The sequence below is a fragment of the Euwallacea similis genome, chromosome 26 (genome assembly GCF_039881205.1).
Source record: "Euwallacea similis isolate ESF13 chromosome 26, ESF131.1, whole genome shotgun sequence".
Taxonomy (NCBI): Eukaryota; Metazoa; Arthropoda; class Insecta; order Coleoptera; family Curculionidae; genus Euwallacea; species Euwallacea similis.
Genome location: NC_089634.1, coordinates 1,037,948 through 1,063,171, shown reverse-complemented (window position 1 = coordinate 1,063,171; position 25,224 = coordinate 1,037,948). Strand labels below are relative to the sequence as shown.

Sequence of the window (25,224 nt, the reverse complement as noted above, 5' to 3'; positions counted from 1 at the left end):
TTGAATCTTCTAAAAAACAATTTCAATCTTTAGAGTTACAGGCAATCCAAGGTTTTGAAATTGACCCACTGTATGTAAACTTAGACAAAAACAGAAGACTCTTAATAGTGAAGTAGCCTGTGGATGAAGTTGAAACGCTCATTAATCTGTCTTCATTCAAGAGTATATACTAGAAAAAGATGATTATAAGCTACGGAACCGTAACGTTTGCTTTCAGTCGATATATCTTGATTCGAACAAATGATTTCACAGTAGTAAGTGGCAAATGATCATTACAAGAAACAAAAGTGTTTTTTTCTTATGCATTTCTTAATTCATTTAAGCAAGCCTATGATTGGTGGCAGCGAAAAAAAAATACTTTTTTAACATTTGGGCTGTAGTTATTTGTCAACTGCATGTTGAAGCCTTCAGTGGCGTACAAAGATTTTTGTCATATCTGGCGCGCCATTGAAGTTGTAGGTATCAATGGGCTAATGCTCTTAGAGGAGCCACTGATTTTTTATTGTTTTGATTGCATTACGTTTCACTCTTCATCAAGTTTCGTATTTTTCCAGCTTCAGTTTGATTTTTCCAGTAGTAACAAATGAGCATTTTAAATTGAGGAATTTAAGGAAAGAGAAAAATTGGAGGAAATTAGAAAATTTCCTTAAATTTTTTCAAAGTGTCACTGTGAAATGTTGCTGTTTATTTTGCATTATTTAAATTAATTTAGGCGGACTAACCTTGATATGAAACAATCAACTAAATGACGAGTCAAAATAATGAAATTCAAGAGATCTGTAACTGCGATATCACCCATTACATCATTAGTCCTCCAACACACCACAAAAGTCATTTAAATTCGAATTAAGAGCACAAACAACCCACAATTTAAATTGCGTCTTACACCTGCAAATTAGAGGTTGCCCGCTCACTTTTCGGTTGGTAAGTATCGTTGTTGTTCCTTACGTGTAATCCAATGACCAAGGCCCAAATTACTGCGTACGTTTACATTTAAAAATGAAATCGCCATCCTGCACACAAAAGTAATTCTTCCGGCACAAATAATAGTAATTTGGTGGCGAGGTGAGATCCGCTCAATTTGCGCCCGGACCTGATTAGATCTCCAAAATTGAAAAGAACATGGTTGCTAACTGGAAATTAAGATTCCGATTTCGATTAGTTTCGATAAGGTTCTTCGTGGTGTGCGCCTTAAGGCAGGGCCGGAGTTGGAACCCGATGGGGGAGAAAATTCGTGGAAACATGGATTAAGTCTGCTTCATTACGGGTTGTGGTAAAGCTATTTCTTAAAACAGAAGAGTTGCTAGAAAAGAAAATCCAAATTAATGAGACAAAACCCGGAAACTAAAGGGGGCAAAATATGTGGGTAACGCCTAAAGCAGACCTCAAACTATCTATTTTCCCAGATTACTTTTAATGCCCCCCATCTATTTTAGTGTAGCGAAATCGTGGTTTATGGGGGGAAACTTCTAGGCAAATAAAGCTCGACGTGAACGAATTTTAATGTTTTTGAAGATAATTTCATTGTAGTTATCCTCTCAAGTCAGTGGCGCGAGTCTCTTAGCTATTCAGACGACTATATTGAAACAGACAGATAAACAAGCATAAATCTCTCCACACACCCATTTCCATATACTTTGCATGATCGCTTTAGACATGTCTATTATGCATCGATATAAATCGTGCCCGGGGAAGAGGATGCTGCAAATTTTAGGCGCATTTGTAGCTGTCGTAATAAATCTTTGACGTCGGTGCAGGCCCTTATAAAGGATTACGCCTTAAGGGCCTCGAACAGCTGCTCTTGATTGCAGAAAACAGTGGCAGTCGCTCTCTTTTTGTTATTTATTTCGGCTCAAAGTCCCGATCCTACGTGCATGACCGTCCCCTCAGGCCGGTTGGCAATCAAGAGTTGTTATACACGGTCCGATGCCTCGCAGTAACCAGGTGACATTCTTTGACTGTGGCCCGTAATAAAAAGACACTTGGATCGGAGCTAAAAAAATTGTTTAGATCGCAATAACGAGGAAATATGGCTTCAGCTACTGCTTGTTAGAATGTCACCTTTATTAGCATAATGAGGTTTTGATGGCGAAGATGATCAATTATTCCCGTTAATTGGGGACGACCTTTCTTACTACACAAAACCACTATAAAAACATCCATTATGAAAATTACAAAGCACTACATTTCAATCTATTCAATGGCATTAAGCGGATTAAATTTTTTACAGTTCGCCGGGTCGAAACCATTTTTATCAATCAAATTATTTGCCCTCATCCATCAAAACCCTGTTTCGTATCAATAATCCACCGCAATCGAACCGGGGGCCGAAGAAAAACAACCTAATCATGCACAACTTCCCAGATATCATCCATTAAACCCATCATGGAATGAACACGTACCGGCCGTTGATCACGGAATTTTGATTGCTTTCCGTGAGTTTTCTTTATTTATTTATTGAACCATTTTGAGGTTATTTCCACTATTAATCAGCTAGTTCCCACAGTTCGATACCAGACATAAATATGTAGGTCATTTTTTGTCCACTTAATTTTTAAATTGCCACCACGTTGTAAGTCAAAGCTAATTTCAACGCTTCTGGCACTCATGACCATCCTTATTTGGTACACGCTGTTAGAAGCAAACAAAAGATGCCACGTAAGTGCTAACTACATCCAGAGCCCATTCTGCGGCTCGGAGTAGTAGAATTACCTTTAATTTCCTCTTCGTTTAAAGGCACATAAAAAACAAAGACAGCTATATGATGCCGCGTTGACACAGTGGCAGAAATTGAGAGATTTAACGGATAAATTAAGTGATTTTGAGTAAATTTTTCCAAAACTTTAGTTTTATTTAGTTCCTATACTTCGATTCTTCTCAATAAAGAGTGCTCTGTCCACGTTACGCGATGGTACCCCTTTACCTGCGGTACCATTGTGCCTTTGTTTTTCGCGCAACCCAATATTAGCATAAAGTTTTAGATGACAGCAGTAGAGCAAGATGATTTAGAGCAGCGAAACTCGTTATGATAATATAGCGATATACGGCCGTTTGAGGCACAGTTTCTGGTTATTTATGCCCCATTCATGTAGGAGATTTATCTGTGGGGGAAAAACGTGCCCACCGCCGTCGTTTTGGGCAGGTACGTACGCATCACGCATCTATTTAGGTTGCACTTGTGGTACACCCACCGAGGTCAGTCGTGTGACCACGGCAGAACCAACGGTCAGTGATCTGCGTACCGTGTCAAGGCTTAAGGCATCTGAGTGTAACGGCAGCCACAGCAGATGAGGCCAATTCTACAATGATATATTTGATTTGGTTGTGACGTTCGCGAGCAAAACTAGCTGAATGAGCATGGAATCATGGTTTTCAAGGACCTTTAAAAAAGGAAATGAATGGAAGGGAGGAAAACAATGAAGAACCTAAACTTACCTTTCATAGACGTGTGTCTCATTAGAGTTTCCATGATCTTTAGAAGATAGCTATGTAATGCGGGCTAAAGGTGGCGCTGAATATGGCCTTGGTGAGATTAGTACAGTGGTATGAATTGAAAATTTTGCTGGACAATATAACGTTTTTGAGCTGTTTTATACCATTTACAGAAATATTTGTACAGTTTTCCGTGTTCTTGCAAGTAGTATTTCAGATTTTTATGTGTTATGTCGAACCCTCAATTAATCTAACCTAAGTAGCCGCTATTGAGGCGCACTACTGCAGATTCACAGGCAAATTGGTTTTGGTTATAATATGAGAAAAAAAAATGACTATTTATTATTGACAGCTCGTTTGGGAAATAAAAGAGCCGCCAATATAGCCGCGATAATGGCCTGCCCGAAGAGGAATTTAAAACCTTTTGTGTAGGGCGTCGTCTTCTTAATGACTTCTCTGCAAACAATTTAAGCCGTGTTGCAGCGGGAAGCGCATAAATCCTTCGGTTAACTGAAGACATATTTGTCCCGTTAAATAATTAATTTATTTCTCTTTGATTACTTCGGCCATCTCCATGAACCTTCATCAGTTTCCAGGTGGAAGAAAAATAATTCTCCATAGAAAGAAGTTCGTAACCGGCAATCGATCTTTTTAGTGGCTGCACGGGGGCATTATGCATGACTGCCGTTCCCGAGTGCGGACTTTAAATTGCAAAAAGACCGAGTGTCTAGTTCCACTTGCGAACACCGATGATATATGCCTGCTTTGACTCCCCCTTTGTTTCATCCAGATCAAGCTTCTTTTCTGCTGAATAAGTCGAATTAAACTCCGTCGTGTGTCGTTTTTTCTATTATTAAATCATTCGCAACACGTCTACAAAGCTTACTTTCTGATGTGCCATACAGAATTTTCCGTTTACTGTCGCAGCAAATTATCTTTGCTTTACGCTTTCCGCTTATTAAATCTCCTGCAAGACTCTCCCGGCACTGCCGGGGCTTTTTATTTGACTTGCGTTTTCCGGATTTTTGCCCTACTAAATCTAAAGGGAGCATTGAATAAACTGCCGCCGGTTTACAACCGGGAACTCTGGAAATACCTTTTTGACTCGTTAAAAAAATGTACGAGGGGCTTCTGGAATCGAGGCTGGAACGAAATGCGCTTACGTAACACACGTGGGGCCCTGGGAATATTATTACGCCAGTCCGTAATTTCCCTATCACGATGGAGACTGGATCTCGGAACCCTCTTGTCAGGTACCTGGGCCAAGTTAATATTTTATGGTGGCCGTATGTTAATACGGACCGTTTAGATCGGAATCGCGGCGGCGTTACCTCTTTGAAAGCACAGCGCGGATTTCGTTACTTTCTTGTCTTTACATTCTGTGAGTTGGGTAAACACCGGTTCTGTGAACTCGGAAAAATTCCACTAAAGTGCCTTTAATTGTCTTAATAACTGCATTTAAAAAGAGACAAAGACGGGTATTTGTCCTCACGACAATATTTGATTCCAAGAAACGGAAATTTTTATAGAATACGTAAAGTCGTCAACAAGATACCCAACAGCTATTAAAATTCGTAATGACCACTTGTACTACTTATATATGCTTAATAAGTGAAGAAAAAAGCACATCGAGACAACGCCTGCGAAAAATCCTTATAGACCATCACCATTGTAACACTTTTCACAACGAAACGTAAAACTCACCTGGAAATACACCTGTCCTTGATCCACCCAGCCGACCACCATATCCGAGCCGGCCATACGCCCATCCCTCGAAAATCCGAACCCCACATAACCCAAAGTTTTCACTTGGAGTTCGAACGTGATGTCTTGAGGCCCCGGCCCCAAAGACCACAACAGCCGGTACTCGGGACTCAAATACGTCGAATGAGACCATCGGGCTGTCCAAACGGAACTCGCGAAACACGTCAAAAACGCACTTAACACTGTCAACAGCCTTTGGCAGATCTCCATGGCGGTGTTGTAGATTTGGGGCAGCTTACATTAGCATCGTATTGTTATCTGGAAATAACGTGGAAATTAGGGCACGCAGATGAAATTGCAAAAAAGTGAAAGTCTGCATTGGCAACTTAGCCATGCAATGCATGGCGAATGGGCACATTATTCACAGCGGCTTTAACGGTCTAACAAATCGGAATTGTGTTTATTCAGTTTCGATTTCGAGTTCAATAAAATGCGTATTCCCAGGAACGCATAATAATATCTTCGGCGGTGTTGACCCAGTCTTCAAGACCATTGAGGTCGAACGTTACAAGACCAGGCACGCAATTCGGTACTTAATTATATACACCAGTCTTCTTGTTTCCGTCTAATTGCATGCCGATTTCGAAGATATTTTATTCGAAAACTGTGTATTTACCGTTAAGGGCTCGTTTGAATGGCATGTGCGGGGGCACTTATGGGCTAAAAATTGCCTTAAGTATCGATCAAAGATTAATAAGCTACATGCGGCAGTTAAAAATAGTTGCTAACCATTACTTGGAAAAAAAACTTGTTTTGCCCATTAAAGCTTGCAATTGCCACCACTGCATCTACTTCGATTGTGGCACAAGTCGCCAGCTCACTGCGGATCATACCAGCCGTCCTTATTTATTACGTGCCGTCAGTTAAGGACGAAAAATAAGTTGGTCCTGTGAAGCACACATGTAACTGGACACTGTGAAGTTGGTAAACTATTGAATTGAAGAGAGTAATTTCTATAGGGTGAGCGCAATTAGGGGTAAAATAAAAAAGGTAGTGCCAATTGAACAAATCTTTCAAAAATAGAGTTCAGGATCGCGCTTGCAGCAATCCCTACAATATTGCATGTTTTAGGGTTTCCTAATCCTCTCCATCGCCGGCGCCTCTATCGACGTTTGGCTCGATTTTCACAATCCTTTGTAATGAGATGGAGGCAATTATTATTAGCAAAAACAAGAGTAATGGAAAAAGATTGATTATTGCCCATGGTAAAGGGCAAAAAGTATTAAACAACCGCAACATCCTGCGCCTGTTTGGGGTAATTATCAGGTTCGTCATGGTGTTATTGATGATCGTATGCAACACCTGGGATGTTTTGCATCATGTACGTCGACTTTTGGCCTTATGGATGTCCTAAAACGGAATCGTATCCATCGGGGCATCATTAAGCGCTCATAATTACTAATCAGCGGAGCTCCATTACATGGCGAGGAGCCTTTTGTGTCGCTCCGATTAACGTTAAAGTGTAACAAATTGAGAAATTCATGGGATTTCTCTGCACTTTACGCGAATAACTGCCTGCTAGGGGCCTCCGAGAGATTCATTTCACACTCGATAATATGATGTGGAACTACCATAAACGCTTTTTAATTGACTGCAGAGTGAGTCCTTTTCACCTCCCGATAAACAATACAACTAATGGGAACAAAAGCCGTTTTGCATAATACACACCGACAATTTGTAAATAATCCCCTCGCCTTTGCATTCCTATGTTACAATTTGCAATTATTATTCCATCTCACGCAATGTTAAATTGCTCCAGGCCCGGCCTGAAAGTAACGTTAAAGGGGGCCGCAAAATCAAAAGTCAAGGACTCGCGAGATATTTGATACAATAGCTCCGATTGTTGCAGATCAACAATGCCGAAATTTAAAGGTTTTTTACCGATCAGCGAGTCACGGCATTGGAGAGAATCTATTACAAGAGACATCGCTCTATTATTATTATTATTATACACCACGTTAGGATCTATTTCCTCTCGTACCCACTTGAGTTACAGGTGGAATTCGATATTACGCCACGTCATCCTGCTATCGACAGACATCTATTAACCCATTACGTGTACATTATAGAGATGGCGTTTCAATTATACGTAATTTACATGTGGCACACAATCCAGGCCGTCTGAGAGGCCATTTTAATATTTTAATGCACGTTCGTCTAGGATTGTTATCTGGTAAATGGGCGGTGCTTTCGGGGCTTTTTGGTACCGAATAGCTTTGTGTCGGCTTTTATCGAGCTTCCAGCGCTACCACGTTTGCGATTGAATACCAAATAACCTAGCGGATAGTCTTAAACTAACCAGAGAATGCTACTGGAAATAAATTAATTTGGGGTAGACGAACGCTCCAACTGAAATTGGGTATTGGATTCGAAGCTGGACACCTCAGACACATCCCTCAATTAACCGTTTAAACGTAGATAGGTATACAGGATTATTCATCTAACTCGTTCATTTAAAGTTTATTAGTATCTAAAAATTATACGAATTTGAAAATTTCGGGTTAAGTTAACTTTAAAAAATATTGTTAACTTCCTGTCACTTCCGGTTTAACCGGAAATAGCTGTCAACTTGCTTATTTCAAATGGGACACCCAGGATATTATTTTATTTTTAAATTCTACGTAATATTTAAGACACATTTTCTGTATAATATCCTATACTTAATCCTTATTGTTTTTGCGATATTTGATCTCGAATTATAATCGTGCCTCCATAATGACCACTTTTAAAATTACATATCTCTACAGTTATTAAAGACATAATCTTTATATTTTGGAGAAGGTCAATACACAGCCTTAAGTTTACACTCTTTCTATTTATATGGGGTTATTTACAGGGTGTCCAAATTCACATTTTTGAAATTGCAGAAGTCTATTTTTTGAAACGGAACATACTATAACTTTAAGTGTTATCAAGTAAGGAATATAATTCTCTATCGAACTGTATCAGGGTTATTTATACTGATTCTAAACCATTTTCGAAATAATTAAGTTTTATGTGAAACTATTATAGTAGCATATATTCGTTTTGATAAATTTTTACTCTTTACGTAGTTCGCCATTGAAAAATAAATAAAAATAAATAATTATTATCATTTAGAGGGATGTGCAATTTTAAAATTGACCATTGCGAAGACACGTTCTTAATTCAAGGTTAAATATCTCAAAAACGATAAAGGCTAAGTGCAGGACATTATACACAAAATGTATCTCAAATATTACGTAAACTCTAAAAATAAAATAATAAATTGGGGGTCCCATTTGAAATACGCAAGTTGACAGCTATTTCCGGTTAAACCGGAAGTGACAGGAAGTTTTAAAAAACTCAAAATTTTCTAATTCATATTACTTTTAGATCGTAGTAAACTTTTAATAAACGAGTTAGGTGAATAACCCTATACATATACAGAGTGGAAAATCCAAATGGATTAATTTTAATATCTACGCATTTCCACATATGTGAAAAAATATCAAAACACATTAGTTTTAGATTCTGCAATTACATCCTATAATGTAAAAATTTTATCCATAAATTTCACCCTCTTTGTGTGACGAGTGCAACTTCCAAATTTTTAAGTTAGAAGTATGGGATTGTGATATCTTTTCATTCTCTATTCAAAACTGCTATGGTTTTAAATTTTATTGCAAAGAATAATAGAATACAAAATAAATTCATATAATTAACGACATTCTCTACAAAAAAACTTAAAACCTAATAACAAACACCAGTTCGTTATTGATAATGTAATAAAAGAACAAAACAAATCAATTTCAATCTTCTATGAGATGTTCAAAATGCATGTCTCGATCCTCTCGGCAGTATTCTAACCGTAAATAAAAATGTCTTTTAATATTAATCAACATTTGAGGCGTAACCGATCTAATCGCAAGCTTTATTTTTCTTTTTAAGTTAGCTAAATCACGTGGTTTCGTTTTGTACATCATACTCTTCATATATCCCCATATGGATTTTAATAGAGTTAAATCAGGTGGTCGTGCCGGCCATTCTGGCGATCCTTGCTTCCTTATCCATCGATTTGAAAATGTTAAATCGAGGCACACTGAAATTGATTTGGTTTGTTATTTTATTACATTATCAATAACGAAATAGTATTAATAAGTTTTTAATTTGTTGTATAGAATTTTATTAATTAAAGGATTTTTTTTCTGTTATTCTTTTAAACGACGTTACTATAGCAATTTTGAATGGAGAATGAAAAGACTTTTCAAATGATGTCACAAGCCCATACTTTCAATTTAAAAATTGGGGATTGTAATTGCCACTCAAAAGGGGTTGAATTTAAGGATGAAATTTTTACGTTACAGGATGTAATTTTAGAATCTAAAATTGACGCGTTTCGGTATTTTTCCCGCATATGTTGAAATATGCAGACATTGAATTTATTCCATTTGGCTGTTCCATTCTATAAATTGTTCCCCTTTTACTACAGAAATTCTTAGAGTTTAGTAATATACAGGGTCTCTAGTGAGAAAACCTGCAAACAAAGAACTGCACCAACGGAACATTTTTTCTAGTTCAAAGCTTGTGTTTCAGCCACGCTTACATGGGGAGAGTTTGCCTTTCAAGGCCTCGAAAACTCGTCTTTTCTACAGGTCGAGACATAAATTAATTTCCATACAATATCTCCTAATACAATATTTGCCCCTCATGTGAACATTCCTGGCTCACGTGAATTTATCAGGAAGCTAAAACCAAAATCCGTGCTTTTCGCCAGTTTAAAGCGCAGCGGCACAGATAACTCCATTTTAGACTTATAATTCTCCAAAACTCTGCATATTTGGGTCCTTAAGCTTCTAAAAAATATGTTAACCCTCTTCTGTTCCTATTTGCCCCTCATGCGAAACGCCACTGATTCGTCGTCTTGTCGACGTGTCTTTTCAAGGAATGAGAGGACTAAAGCTACTCTTTAGACTGATTTTAAGGTGTAGTTGTCTCTATTTTGAAATTATAATTTTTCAGAACTCTGCATGTTTGAATCTTCAAATTTCGGCAAAGTATCCCGCCCCCTTTCTCTGTCGCGTGTGAAACCTCACTGATTCATAAGAGTTTCTCAGGAAAGAGTTGACTCTCTCTTTTGACCGATTTTACCCTGAAGTGTATGATTTTTTTAAGACTCATTAACTTTTTCACCCCAAGAAAAACAACATCTTGCTTTACCGAATTAGCCCTCGTCGCCGGCCATTAGGCAATTCAGCAACTTTCCTCCCGTTCTTCGAGTACGTTATTTTTTACGAGTTTGCCGATTTCTGAACCATTTCGCCTTTATTTTACTGTTATAGAGCCGGGACCCAATAGGCAGATAGCAAGATTAGTTGGGCCCCCTTCGACATCTAATAAAAAAAGCAGTTCCAGATTTCTGCCCCCGAGTAATTTACCTGAGGGCCTGGTTTTACGGCTGTCGCAGTTTACAGTTCAACGAATTTTAGAGTTTTGTTTTCTTACACGAATGAGAGCAATTTCCTCAGATCCTAAGCGAACTCAGTGAGAATTTCCCTAATTAAATTCTCACGCGTTGTTGCCTTTCAACGCCCAAGACTTATTACACGTAATCCAATACCTCTGGTTACTTAGGGGCGTTTTAATGAGTTGATGCCAAGCTAGCACACTTCACACCGAATTTAACTTTCGGCTAGTTTCAGTTTGGGCCGTTTAAGAGGGGCAGGTGAGACCCCAATTTTTTTCCTCCGCTTGATGGAATGGTTCCCACCTAATCATCGGCACCTGAACAAATCTTAAAAAGCCCTAGATTGAACGTTTTTCTTTTATAGAATAACGCGCGTGAAATGAGCAGGTTTTTGTCGCTATTGTCTGCCGAGATGCCATCGATTTCGGCGTTATTAAATCGACTCATTCTGTGGGGCTCTAGACTCTGATGCTGATATAACAAGAAACAAACTGCACTTGATGGCCCCAGATACCAATAAACCAGTACTGTTTTGGGTCATGCTCTCAACCTAAACGGCCTCCACGTGAACCCCGCTAAATATAGGTTAACAACTTCCTCACGAACCTCTCTTTCTCGGTTGCAAAAGTCGCTCATGCAACCGCTGATGATGTTGCGGATAAGAGGAGAGCTTTTAGTGCACTTTATCTGCTTCTTCATAAACAAACATTAAGCGGTTTTTCTTTAATGCGTTGTCGGTTTCCTTGTTACATGTACCGGGAATCTGAGTAGGCAGCCGAATGTTGAATTATTGCTCAGGCCAGGGCCGGACTAAGTACATGCGTCTAGTAATGAAATTGTAATCAGTGAGGCCATATATGGCAGCTGCTGGGGCAGTTTGCTGATTCGACTGACGTTCCAACAAGTACGATTTGACTGGTTTAATGCCACGTTACTGTGCATTTCAACGAGTTTTGGCAAATCCATGAATCAATAAGCTAGTAGCAGTGTCTTTCAGCACAAAAAGAGATGACTTTCAGTTTCGCGACAATCCAAGCGGGACACATTCAAGCGAGAGGATTTAAACCGGATTTTTCAGTCCGACTTGAAATATTAACGGCAAACACTAATTTCCGAGCCTGAAACAGTGGAGTGCACTTCCGAATATGAAGTCTGCTCGTATCGTGTCCCACCCAAACCGTTGCGCCAAAACGGGAGAGTTATTGCCGCTACGCGATGGAGATACACCCCATAAAGCACGTCGACGAATTTTGCTCCAACGAGAACTTTTTGGCTCTCGAGGAAAGCTTCTTGGGCTTTTGTTTCACCGAAAGGGGTGGAATTTACGTTTGTCGATCTTAGGGCGTAAAAGAAAACCGAGTCATGCTTCAGCTTTGTCAATCTAAACCTTTGAGATTCGTGGCATTAGTTTTGAGTGAGAGAATGGAGCTGAGCCAGGTCCGAGCTCAGGGGTCAGATTCCCGAATTTGATAATCTCACATCACACCTTACTTTGACGTCACTTCCTAGGAAAGTTTGACGCCCGATACTCAAAAATCTTATCCCTAATCACTTTAATTTGGTGAGGGAAAAGGGAGAGGAGTTTTCCTTTTGAAGAGTTGGCACCTCTTTAAATAATTAATTTTTGACAATTTTTAATTAAAATTTAACACAGTCGCTCCTATGGTGGAACACAAATGTTACCCAAATAGGCCTGCTGCAGGCAAGTTTACTAGGATATTCGTGTAGTACATGACCAGCATGAATGTTTTATCTTCGATTATTTGTGGTTGCAAAATTTTTCAAAATTTAATTACTCTAATGCTACACCAAAAACAACATTCTAGGATTCGGGCCTGGTACGCCACTGCTTTCTATACAACTAAGAATTCGGTAACTTTTCAGACCAATGAGCTTAATTTTTCGTGAACAGATCCCATTTTGGCGCAAACCCAAAACCAACACTCTAGCTCCATTCATCACTTTTACCTATATTTACACAACCTCTTTTCGCAGTCTTCGTAAGTGTGAACTGGAGGTATTTTTATTTTTTAATGAGCCACATCGGGAGGACAACTAAAGCTAGAAACACACTCGTACTTCCTATGACACTGCGTCGAAAAGAGACGTCATTAATCATCTTCTGGATGTCTCCGCGGAACGACGGTGTTAAAAGCTTTAGCATGTAATAGGCCGACTCAGAACACTTTTTCTTGTCCAAGTCATTGTCCGACATTTAGGCAACCCTTTGTGTGCTGTTAACACTCTTCGCATAGGACATTTGACACTTCTATTTCTTAATTGAAACGCGATCTTTTAACGAGGAGGCGTCACTTTCAAAATGAATCCGATAGAATCAAGCCGACGGCAACGAAGACGATTTCATGCGACACTTTCAGTTTGATGATTAATGAAGCACAAATGGAGCGTTGAAAAAATTTAATGACGATTGCTGCTTGACTACATCTGATGGCTTGGGAACCCAAAAAACCGGGTCTTGCTCCGGTAATCCCGTAAAAAGTCCCGCTGCCGAAGATTCGTCCGGTTCGAGTGTGAAACAAATTCGCCTTTTTTCCTATAAATTTCGACCTTCTAATTAAGACGCGATCTTTATTTTAGCATGACAGCAAGGCGAATCTATTAAAATCGATTTTATAAACCGTCCTTAATTTGTTATAAGAAAGTGAGATTTCCGTTCTGGAAGCTTCGCGTTGAATTGTGCGTTTTTGACTTGAAAATCTTCATGATGCCATTGTTTGACAGAGTTTAGCATTTTTGCAAGGATAATCCAGTAAATGGCAACTAGGCGTTGCGCTTTTGTCAGACGATCGTGGTGGCTCTATGTGAAAACTCTACGTGAGCGAGAGAGACGTTACAATGTGGCGCCGTTAAGTTTAAATCACCTTGTTGCCAATGTCATAAATTTTGCCTTAATTTGCCGTCATAGGGATTAAAGTAGAAAACGAGATTTGTAGCCCAAAATGGCCTCCTTGCTGGTCCATTTCAGCGGGATAAATCGCCTCTACAGCTCATAACCGCCGATGACGTAAATTTCAAATTGAAAACGTGGATCTCACTTTTTGCCCATCTGGCCGCCGTTTGTAACGAAAGAACGTCCATTTGTTAAACCGATCTTCTGGTGAGTTCAGCATGAGAATCTATTAATAAAAATCTCAACGTTGCGTTGGTTGGGTATTACAGGGCTGTTCTGTGGTTTCCAAAAACCCTACTCGACCCTTTGTGGGACTGGTTCTATGTACGATATTAAATCGACCTTGTGCCCTTTACATGCAAATTAAATTCAAAAGGCTTTTGTTGGGTGTGTAACTCTGTATCGATCGTAGTAGTTTCAGTGAATGGCCGTTGATGGTTGTTTCAATAAGAGATGACAAACTTTGAGGTTGCGTTCTCCCGCCAGGCGAGATATAATCCAAGTAAGTGACTATTGTCTCTAAGCTTCAGGGCTGGTGCTACATTCAAGAACAAAGCAGTTTCCTCGACTGTTTACAGTTTTGTCTGTTCAAAGCCCCTCGGCAAATCCTCTTCTCAAAATTAATTAAACTTCGTTTGTGTGTTAGCATTGCCATTAAGGGCTAAGACAACTAATTCGACCTAATCAAATTTTAAACTAGCCCCAATTTTAAATGCCGAACCTCTAGGGGTTTGATTGTCCAAGACATTAGCTCCAAAGCGAAAATTATTCATAAGTTACAACCCAACTCGGCTGATGGACTGGTTATTAATGACCTGGCATTGTTTCTGTTTATTAACAACAAACTAGTGCTGTATAAGCTTTTGGTTGTGTGATAAGCCCTAAACGCCGAACAATGAGAAACATGGAAAAATCTACTCTCCACTAAAGCAGTACATGCCAAAGCTTTTAAGTTGCTCTTGTTCCTCGGGGACATTTTGAAGATGATTAATGACGTCTTGCTTTAACAGACTACATAACGCAGAAGAGTGGGTGAGCGTTTCTGGCTTTGTCTAGCCTCGACACATGTTGTAATTAAATGTTCTTTTCTCAAAAGGAAGGACACGCTCACTTCAAATATTATAAATAATTTCCGAGTAGATACACGGAATAAATTCATGCCCTTTGGGGGCCGGTAAAACTTCAAAAAGAAACTTTCTATCCCTCTTTCTGGTCCGGAATTCTTAAACACAGTGTCGTCATTATCTTTTTAGAATACTAATTTCGAGCTATATAAGTGAAACCGCCATCATGCTTGTAATCAGTCCGTGAATTTTTAAGTGAGATATTCAAATTTAAACGTTCCATGAATTTGATTAGTGGCTAAATGAAGATGAGGCAGGATCAGTGGCGTAGCCCGCAGAGAAGTCGAGGTTGCCATCAGGCAAATATTATATTAAACGAGATTAGAATGGGAATTCGTTATGAGTATTGACGGTCCAGACGTGCAGTTTGAGGAACCTTTATTTACCAGCAAATTCGGGAATTTTAGCATCAAACTGATCCTGTATCTCAAAAACTAAAAGAGCTATCAGAGTCTCGTATGCAAGCTTATAGATTGCTTACCCAGGTGATTTTTCCTCTACAGGTTTCCGAGACATCTGTCGACTAAGTTGACTTGTGTTAATCCTGAGGGACCGTTTTTAAAATACTCTGTTGGAAATGCTCCAGAAAAACGTAAATTTAGGGTACCTTCACAATGGCAAAAATAAGTATCAAAAAGCCTCCGTGTATCAGACACTGACAGAGATATTACAACCCGGCTTCCACAGGCTCCTAGAGCTCCCTGAGACGATAAATTTTATCTATTCTTTAAATAAATTGTAGCACAGCTTCCTGAGATATCACCACTCAAAATTTAGGTACTGGCAAAAAATAGATTAGCACGGGTTTCTCAGTTGTTAGTAATAATTAAATGAATTGATGGGTTTAATCAAAGAGCTAAGATTCTGGAAAAATTACGAAAATCGGTGACAGAGTAGTTCAAAGGTGATTTTAGTGAAGAAGAGGCGAAACATCAAATACATTCCATTTGCTCGAGCGAGACTCAAGAATACCTCTCAAACTCCTCCAAGATCATTTTTTCTTTTAATGGGTCATTTAATCACACTATGAATTGCCGTGCTGAGGGCTGCACACCTGATGAGTTGTTGTCCTCAACATTCATGCACTTCCGCACTTTTATAAAGTTTATGGAAACTCTTTGGGCGAGGGACTAGATCTTCTCATGTACATAATATCTTCTAAATCCATCAGTCTCTAAATCTCAGGATCGAGAAATCTTAGAAAATGCTGCATCTGTCGGAGGTGAGGTATCCGTATTTATATTCACGACTTTCTAAGACCTAACTCGAGCTCGACAGGAAATTCCTTCAGATACCCGTAGAATCCTCAATATAACCATATCTATCCAATTTTCTTACGTCTCGTCAAAGGTCTCATTCGCACCTTCTTCTTCACCTTCAGCCTCTTCTAGATCTACCATCCATTCCTGACCTTTTCTCGTTGACTCAAACTTCCTTTAAAAAATCCGAATTTTTTTCATTAGGCACAAGAATCCGAAACAATTAGCCATTGTCGTGCTTCGCTAGATTATTCTCTATAGAATGTTAATTAATTTGACCTTTGCAGTTTTAGATCAGCTTACGCCGAACTTTGGGTACGGCTGCTTTTGTTTCACCGAAGCACAATGGAACCGAACCTCCGTAAACTTATGCAACACATAGACGTGCCTTATCAGAGAAAAATCAATTGCAAAATATTTTCAGGTAAAGGAGAACTTTAAATGCCGAAAAATCAACAATTAGATAACTTTATCAAGTCGATAATTTCCATGGAAACTTCACTTCTGGTTAGCTTCGTGGTTTCCATGGAAGTTACCTCTTGGGTAAAGTTACAGTAATAGTTTCATCAGCGCTTTGATATGCGCCCTTAGGGCCAGTAGATGCAAGTCCTGGCAACTTTACCAAGAAGGTAAATAACATCAAGGGGAAACAGTGACATTAAGGCAGACAGAGGTGGGCCAGCCTCAGGGTTTTCACGACAATGACCTTCTGCAAGTGAAGTTGATACTACATTGATCTTTGGTCCTCAGGAAATTTTGGAGGCTGTTTCTTGTGGTGGCCACAAGAAATAAGGAAAGATCATTTGTGGTCACAAGTCCCATCCATTGAACTCGCTCAGTCCCACGTCCCTGTTGGCGGGAGCTTAACGAGACAAGCACCAAAAGACAATCTCCAATCAATCTTGCCCCATGCGGGGGCCCATGTTGGGCTCCGCGCATTCCCCGGCGTGCTCCATCTTAATGTTTCATTGCCCATCAAGATTTGTGGTACTCGAAACCGATTTGTCATTGCCCCGTTAGGTCGTGAAGGTGAGCTAAGTCCCGGGAAATTTCGTTAAGAATGTGGACACTCACCAAAAACACTTGCGGATAATCCAAACAAACAAAGCAAGTTTCACTCCAGCAATCGAGCACTGAGTCAAACAGTGATGTCACAAATTGAATGAAAATGAGCCCGATCGAACATAACGCTTGCCGGACAATCACTGGTAGGCACGCAAGAAGCAACCCCGAATTTATCCCCAACACTGAGCTTGAGCTTTAACGTAACGTAACGTGCAGATAACGGACGTGCGCGGACGTTATATCTAACAAACGTCTGCGTGCGAACTAAAGCTGTGTCCGTTGAACTGAGTCGGGCTCCGCTACTGGAGGGGGCCCGTGGAGATGCGTCGCCCCACCACAAAAGCTTTTGAATAAAATGTCCTTTTTACTTGTACGTGTACGGCGAACGAGCTTATTCTTATTGGTTTGGATTGGGAGGGACGAGGATTCTCTTTATACCGGAAACGGGCGAGGTGCCGTCGATGTGCACGTCACAACATCACAATTATCGTTTCGGGCCTCTCGATGACGATCAAGTGACAGACCAGGTGTGTGCTATTTGAGGATGGTAACTTGACTCTCCTTTGATGGGTGCCCATATCCGGAGATGGGTTCTGAAACCCGCAATTCGTTACAGGAACAAGCAACATCCCAAATACAAACAGGGGTTGCCATCGTCAAAATCGCTAAAAGTATGCCCCTTCAGGCGCACAAATGGTGCGAACCTAAGGTGACTAGCCAATGTTGGGTGCAAACCTCCCTGGTAACTATCAGGATGCAAATGCAATTGGCATAATCGCTATTTAGCAAACCGCTTGCTAAGCCATTCGTACTGTGATTGTCATATTGGCGAGCTCGCAAAGTTCACTCGACATACCTTGACTCGATTCAAGACGACTATACACGACTTCAGTCGACGCGACTCGACTCCGCACGACTTGATACGATGTTATTCTCAGTTTTAAGTGAGAATAGAGTGCAATATTACTGGTGCGTGCGGCGTCCTTCCTAAAAATAAAAAAAAACGAACAATCCGCGTCAGATGCATAAAACATACTTTCGTGCATTAGCTTTGACTAAGGCTTCAAAACCATTTCTCATTTTTTGCTTAATTTCTTCAATGATCTGCTTTATTTAGTGACTATTTATGCTCAATTTCATTCTCTATTTATCTGTAATAATCAATTGCATTCAACAGAATAACCACAAAGCAGATTTGCTTGCAAATTTCCATTTTGTAATTTTATTACTTACTTCGTATTCATTGCACCTACTTCTCTATAAACGTTGAATATTTTGAACTTAAATTTGGTTAGGCCTATTTTGCCGACTTCTGGCGGGAATAACGAATTGTAGTATCACGAATAACGAATATTTATCATCCATCCATGCTAGCTGGTGTTCGCCGAATGCTCGCTATTCGAGATTCGCCCGAACGTGGCACTGACTTCCAGGCTTACAACGCGTTTACAAATCTAACATTTTCGTCCGAAGGTTCTTTGTGACGTCACAGTTTTCAATGCGTTTTCAATATAGAAGCGCCTCGTGACGTCATTCAAGCCCTTAGTCTTATGCGACTCGTCGAAATCAGAGCATAATTGTTGCCAAGCGAGCTTTGCAAGTGAAAAATCGATTTTTTTAGGAAAATTTTAACAAAAATGTGGCGAAATTGCGTGTCAGTTTAAGGGCCAATTCCATAGAAAAACATAATGTCGAGGCTGATGGAATTTTGAAATTTCAATTTTCTTTCACAAGTTAGAAAAAGTTTATCAAATCAAATTGTCAGGCGATCAGTAGCGAGCGAGCTCAAGCTTCAAGTGCTGCAGCGCTCGACCGCTGCAAATTTTCTGAATGCGCCCATTGAAAATTGTATGGACTGAAAATAGATAAAAACTGCGTTTTTATAATTCGGTTTAGGTCGGCGAAGATTGAAAGAAACTGATGGAAGTTGCGCTACTGCTTAAATTAATCGGAAGTTCTCCATATGAGATAGTGGTGGCGGAGAAATTTATAACTCAATATTTTGGCAATAAAAGGATAATAAATATATTATATGAGAATTTTAACGCTCTTCAAATGATTGCAGATCCGTAAAACTCAATTATGTTATAAACGTCAGTGGCGTAACAACACATTTGTTAAGGTAGTAATTAAAAAAATCTGACCTTAGTGTGATGAAAAACTTTCGAACAAACATTTCAAAATTCCTTCTAGTGCCCATTTACGCCCTTGATTTTTAAAAAAGTGAAATAATCATTTCCTAATTGCTCCTAAATCCGTGAAATAAAAGTTTAATTAAGATCAGTAGTGCAATGCCTCACTTTTTATTGTAATAATTTTTATGACCATTTTATTTTCGATTGCCATCGAAAGCATTGACTAGAGATTAATTCGAAGTTCTTCCAAGTACGACCATGATTTTTAGAGATCTTCTTGGCCGAGGATTTGTAGATATTTGAGAGTAAAATATTTCCTGAAACTTAGTGGGGCCACGACTTACTTTTTATGGTGGTAATTTCTATCTATGAAAACTTTATTCTCGGTTCCTATTGAAAAACCTTAAGAATTCTCTCTAATACGCCCATGATTTTTAGACAGTGAAATAGCTTTTTCCCAAGAATTTATGGGTCCTCAGTTAAATCTGAATAATTTCTTACGACATGAATGCGGTAAACAAAATTTGTTTCAGAAGTAGATATGCTAGACAGGCAGGGTAAAACAAGGAAAGGACATGGAATAAGAAATTAACCTGAGTGAAGCTGAATGTATAAATTTGCCTAAACATGACCAAAATAGGTCGAAAAGTAAGCTCAAAACACGTCTAAAACTTTAATAAACTTGACCAAATAAATGGTCATAAAATACTAAGAATTAGGAAAGATCTTCACCAAACAACCACGAGGAAATTACGTGAAAAGGGAATCAAGGCAAGGCTCAAAAGTATTAAGCTTGAAAGAGGTCCGAAACCTGGCCAAACAGGACCAACTGATCGGTAATAAAACACCACGAGTTGAGAAAGAGAATCTAACCTGATTTGGTGCTTTTGAGAGCTTTAAAAATTTTTTAAACCTCTACGAGTATCTCGAAGCGGTTTTATTCAGAAGCCCAATATGAGATAAACTTCGGAGACGATCTAATTCTACAAGCTGCAAGTAAACTCGTGAAATTGCAGTGAGTTTTTTAAAGACGTAATGAACATTTTCCTTCCGGTTGATTCAGAGAAGCATAAGCCTTAAAGATTAGACCTTGCAAATGTCCTCACTCATTAAGCAAGAAAAACCCCTTTTCATAGTTGGGAACATCTATTTGACCTAGAGACAACACTTCTTTGAAATCATTAACACAGAGTGAGTCTTTTTCAATCATTAGTAAAAGGATTGGGATTTCTCGAATTACGAAGTCGGTTAAATGGGGAAAGAATTGCAGCTTTAGGGGACCAATTTAAAGCCACTTTTGGTTTCTTGAAAAAGTCTAGTTACTAGGTACTTAGCAAAAACCAAATTTTGTCGATTTCTTTTAATTAATCTGGCGGTGTATTTATTGATTCTAGAGAAATTATATAAATATGAATATTGTAAATAATTTGGCCCTGAAAACGTTGGGCTAACCAGATCTTTCCTGACAGCTCTCATTTTTTAGATACGGCATAAACTTACTGTTTTATAAATGGAAAGCACAGTAGGTTGTGACTTATTTGAAATATACATTTTCGAGCTTTTCAATGATACCACTAAGTTGACTGTTATTTTTCAAAATGGCGGACTTACCGCCCTTTTTTAAACCGATTTTGCAATTTTAAAATAGTTGGCCAAGAAATCGTTCATATTGATTTATTATTTATTTGACGTTGACAGATATAAATTTAAATTTTTGATTTGCTTTGGTAAGAATTTTTCAAATCGAGGAGTTATTAACTGTGCGTAAGTTTTTAAAATGAATTTTTCAATTATGGAAAAGCGGGATATTGTCGAGTGTTATTTTTTTCCATGAGGAACAATAAAAAACGAAGTTTGCAGAAAAAATTGTGAATCAGTACATGCTCTTAGGAAAAGGGGTTGAGGAAGCTTTCGGTATTATCGATGAACGTTCAATTAGAAAAACTACAATTTCAGTTTTGAAGCGATGTGAAAGAATGTGTAAATAACGATGGCAGCAAGCATTTTGCAATTTGCGTTGTTAATAATTAATTAGGTAATTAACAATTGTCCATAAGTAAGTGTTAGATTTTTTCACAATTTAAGAAATTCTTGTCGAAGCAATTCAAAAACTAAAATTTATCTGTCAACGTCAAACACATAATAAATCAATATGAACGATTTCACGGCCAACTATCTTAAAACTGCAAAATCGCTTTCAAAAAGGGCGGTAAATCCGCCATTTTGAAAAATAACTCTCTAATTATTGGTATCGTTTTAAAGCTTTAAAAAATATCTTTTTAAATAAGTCATAACCCACTATGCTTTCCATTTAAAAAACAGTAAGCTTATGCCATATCTCAAAAATGAGAGCTGTCGGAAAAAATCTGGTTAGCATATCTTCTTCAGGACCTGATTATCTACAACATTCGTATTTGCATAATTTCTCTAGAATCAATAAGTACACGGTCAGATCGATTAAAAGAAATCGAGAAAATTTAGCTTTTGCTAAATATCCAGTAAGCCATGGACTCTTTCAAGAAACCCAAAGTGGCTTTAAATTGATCCCCTAAAGCTGCAATTCTTTCCCCCTTTGACCGACTTCGTGACTGTACTAGTTTCCGAGACCCCTTTTCTAATCATCGAAAAAACTCACCCTGTATAATCCATAAGTCTCAACAATTTAAACGCTGTCCCTAGGCTAACGATAAGCCTTTTCTTATCGCCCGAAGTCTACGAACCCTAATGCAAATATGCCTTTATCGCTATCTAATGTTTGCTTTTCTATTAACCGGAGGATAAGATGCCAGTCAGTTAGTCGATAGAGGCTTATTTCCCTCTATCTGAGCCGACGGAACCTCTTTAAAAACCTTAAGACAAAGTGCCTTTTTAACAAATGGCCTTAAAATTCTACACTCAGGTAGAAATTCGATAATGGGCGTTTCGCTTACAGCTATCAGAGCAAAGAATTCTTTAGAGGCGTATTGTTATTATTAAAAGCATGTCGAACCCCGATCTCGGGGCGAAAGCCGAATTGTGTTATTGAAAGGATTGAATGTGTGTGCTGCACTAGGAATATTTTCAGCTTGCAGAAAAGAATAATTATTTGCTTCCTCCGGTGCACAAAGGGTTGTTGGGAACACATCACCAAACCGAACATGATTGACGTGGTGTCATTGGTGCGTGTACTAAAGCCATCAAATGATAAATTAAATAATGTCTGGCCATAAATAAACAAATATAAAGCGAAGCCTGCAAAACACGAAACAAAGCATTTTATGAATGTGTTTGAACTATTCTAAATAAACAAGTTTTAGGCTGAATTTACACAAACACAATGATTTAGCCTACCGCAAGTTTTATTATTTCACGTTTTACTGTTTGTAGGTCCATTATTGCCATCGTTATTTGCATTGGATCTCAATATTTTGATAGACGAAGCGAAATGAAACGCCTATTTTGATTCCGCGAGTGGATTTCCACCGTTCCTTATAGATAAGCAAATTTCCCACATATTATAATAGTCAGTGTCAGTGGCCTCTAGAATTCCCCCACAAGTACCTGTCTTCACGAGTCCCTAAAGGCACAAATGCAACTAATAGTACCGCGTGCGTGAGTAACTGTACGCGGTATTAAGGCGCAGATAATTAAGGTACATTGCGAACCTCTTTAAATGGGCCCTTCGGCTTCGTTGGATAACTAATTTCCATAATGGAAATTCTAATGGATTTGTTAGTTCAAATTATTGTTTTGTCCGCGGTGGTACCCGGAGGATGCAGGAAGTTGCGTCTTGATTCTTTCCTCCCCTATGGCATAAGTAATTATTTGTCTTGAAAACCAGAAAATTTTGAGCTTGCAACATTGCGAAGTTCATCTATTAAACTGCCTGTCTGGTTGAGCCGCTGGAAGCCCCGTTGCCAAGCTTTGACCGTGATCCTGGAGGATCCTGATACTAGCATCCCTAATGAAGTGTCTATTCGCCCTCAATGCCTCGGGCAACCGCTCTGATGGTCCATTAGTGAAAGACGAATAATATCATATGCTTAGGCAACTACTATATACTAACTATTACGCTACATCAAATTTGCACATCAGGAATGTTATTTAATGTAGGATGTGTTGAGTTAAACTAGTCGGGGATTCTAAGATTATATCTGTGTTGGCTTAGGAGGAATGGGAAATTCAGTCCGCCCGGGGGCTTCTCTAAGAGTTGCTTTGCAAGTGATGCTTAATAACAACCTCCTCAATGAAAATGATCGCAGTTTCTGTTTCTAAGCATCCACCTATAGAGAACAGATAAAAAACTGCAAGAAAAACTCATTTTTCCCAGCGGAAACCGGCTGAAAGCATTTCCTCTTTCCACGATACTTTCCCGCAGACTTCCGCTTTATTTACCGCGCGGAGTTGGAATGAAGTTAACGGCGATTGTTGTTTGAGACGGGCGCACTTCAGACTCAAAATTTGCCCATTTATCATTGGTCGAGTGGGGCGAAATTTGCACTTTGATAACACAATGAAATAGACTTTGAAGCATGGCATTTCTCGTTTCGTAATATAGATCATCGCAATGCACCATTACAACATGTCAGGTCATTGAGTCCTAAAGTAAACCAGAGTGTTAATTAAAATCGTTTCCATAAGCACATTAGTATTATCTGATGGATTATAACAAATATATCACTTTAAACGCTCATTGTTTGTATTGTTGCTGGGAAACGTCAATAATACACTGGCACTATTATAAAGTCGATAACATGAAACAGATTAATAATAGTGCAAGGCTCTGTGGTATTACAATTTTCTCTTGGAAGTTTGATGAAAAAGGGAACGGACACAGTGCAAGAAAAACCATAAAAGTATTTAATGTCTACAATTCTATAGCACGCGCCATATTTCTGATTTCAATAAACTTTTCAGGTTAAAAATCACCACCTGCTACGCCCCTGATTTTATTTTTATATACGGTGTTGATGTGGAAACAGGTCGTTGACGGGGTCTCGCTTTTTCATAAAGGGGCGCGATTAGGAAAGTCGAAATTTTCCACAGGTTTTCAAAATTCCAACAGCTCTAGGGGGTATTCTGTGTGTAAGCGGTAAAGAAAGGACCGGAAGGCCCGGGGTGGGTATTGTCAAGATTTATTTTATCCCTTAAGAAACCAACGATTTCCTACTTCCTTTCGTGACCTAATTTTTGTTTTATTCGTAAGCTAAACCCTAAATACATAGCACGAGCAAAAGCTCTCCAATACATGCTAATAACGACCTTCTTCCCCATCGCCCAGAAAAGTAAATAGTCCCCAATCTTCCCCAAAACGCTTTAAATTTAAAAGCAAGCGTCTTGGCTCTCTTGCTGATGCCAATGTCCTTCTTGATGAGTGTTTCTCATGTGTTCCTACTATTTAGCAAGAAGCCTTTTAGAAATATTTTGGATCTCATACCTTGGTATCGTGAAATTCGTTACATCAAAATAAGAAAATAAATCGTTTTAGGGCCACGATAATAATGTTTTTGAACGTACATAACCATTACTTTTTTACAACATTTCATGTTTTCTATTTTTTATTTCTAACGTTATTCTCTATCTACTCATGTCGAGAGTTTGTAGCTTTTCCAAATAATCCGCTGGCGATTTGATAATCATTTTGTGACGTCACTGGTAATTACGCATGGTGCGTGACATGCGCAATTTAAATGTTTGACTGTGGCCCTGTATACATGTACAAGGTGTCTCTGAACATAGTGCCCTAAAATCAACCACGTATTCTAGATCCCAAAATATGACGAAAATTTAGACGCTTTTTTTCGATATAAAAGGGGTGTGAAAGGTTGATTCTTGAGGATTATTTTTTATTAATATTTTCGAAATCTTTCGAGGTCAACAAAAGAAATCCTGTATTTTATTATAAATTTTTGTGTTGCTATTGAATTTCTACTAAGAAAATGCCAAATTTTTCTAGGAGCTGGTAATACAGGTGGTAGTGCTTAAAATGTACCTAAGCTTTTTTGCACTTGACTTTATTGACAATTTTATAGGAAAAATGTTAAATTTGAAGATGTTTACATAAAAAAGATACTCTTATTGAAAGCCTTCAACAATTTTCGAAAAAATTGACATTTAATAAATATCGGAA

The 25,224-nt window shown here is 38.7% G+C and overlaps 1 protein-coding gene across 1 annotated transcript in view; it reads right to left on the bottom strand.

The window, feature by feature from the left end:
* The window catches only part of olf413 (DBH like monooxygenase olf413), a 43,131-nt gene extending 25,861 nt beyond the window's left edge, over nucleotides 1–17,270 (bottom strand). The window contains exons 1-2 of the mRNA XM_066402546.1: nucleotides 16,990–17,270; nucleotides 5,137–5,454 (exon numbers count right to left, since the gene is read on the bottom strand). Coding sequence (XP_066258643.1) covers nucleotides 5,137–5,406 — 270 coding nt within the window. The 5' untranslated portion in view covers nucleotides 5,407–5,454; nucleotides 16,990–17,270. The remainder of the gene's footprint in view (nucleotides 1–5,136; nucleotides 5,455–16,989) is intronic.
* Between the last annotated feature and the right edge of the window lie 7,954 nt (nucleotides 17,271–25,224).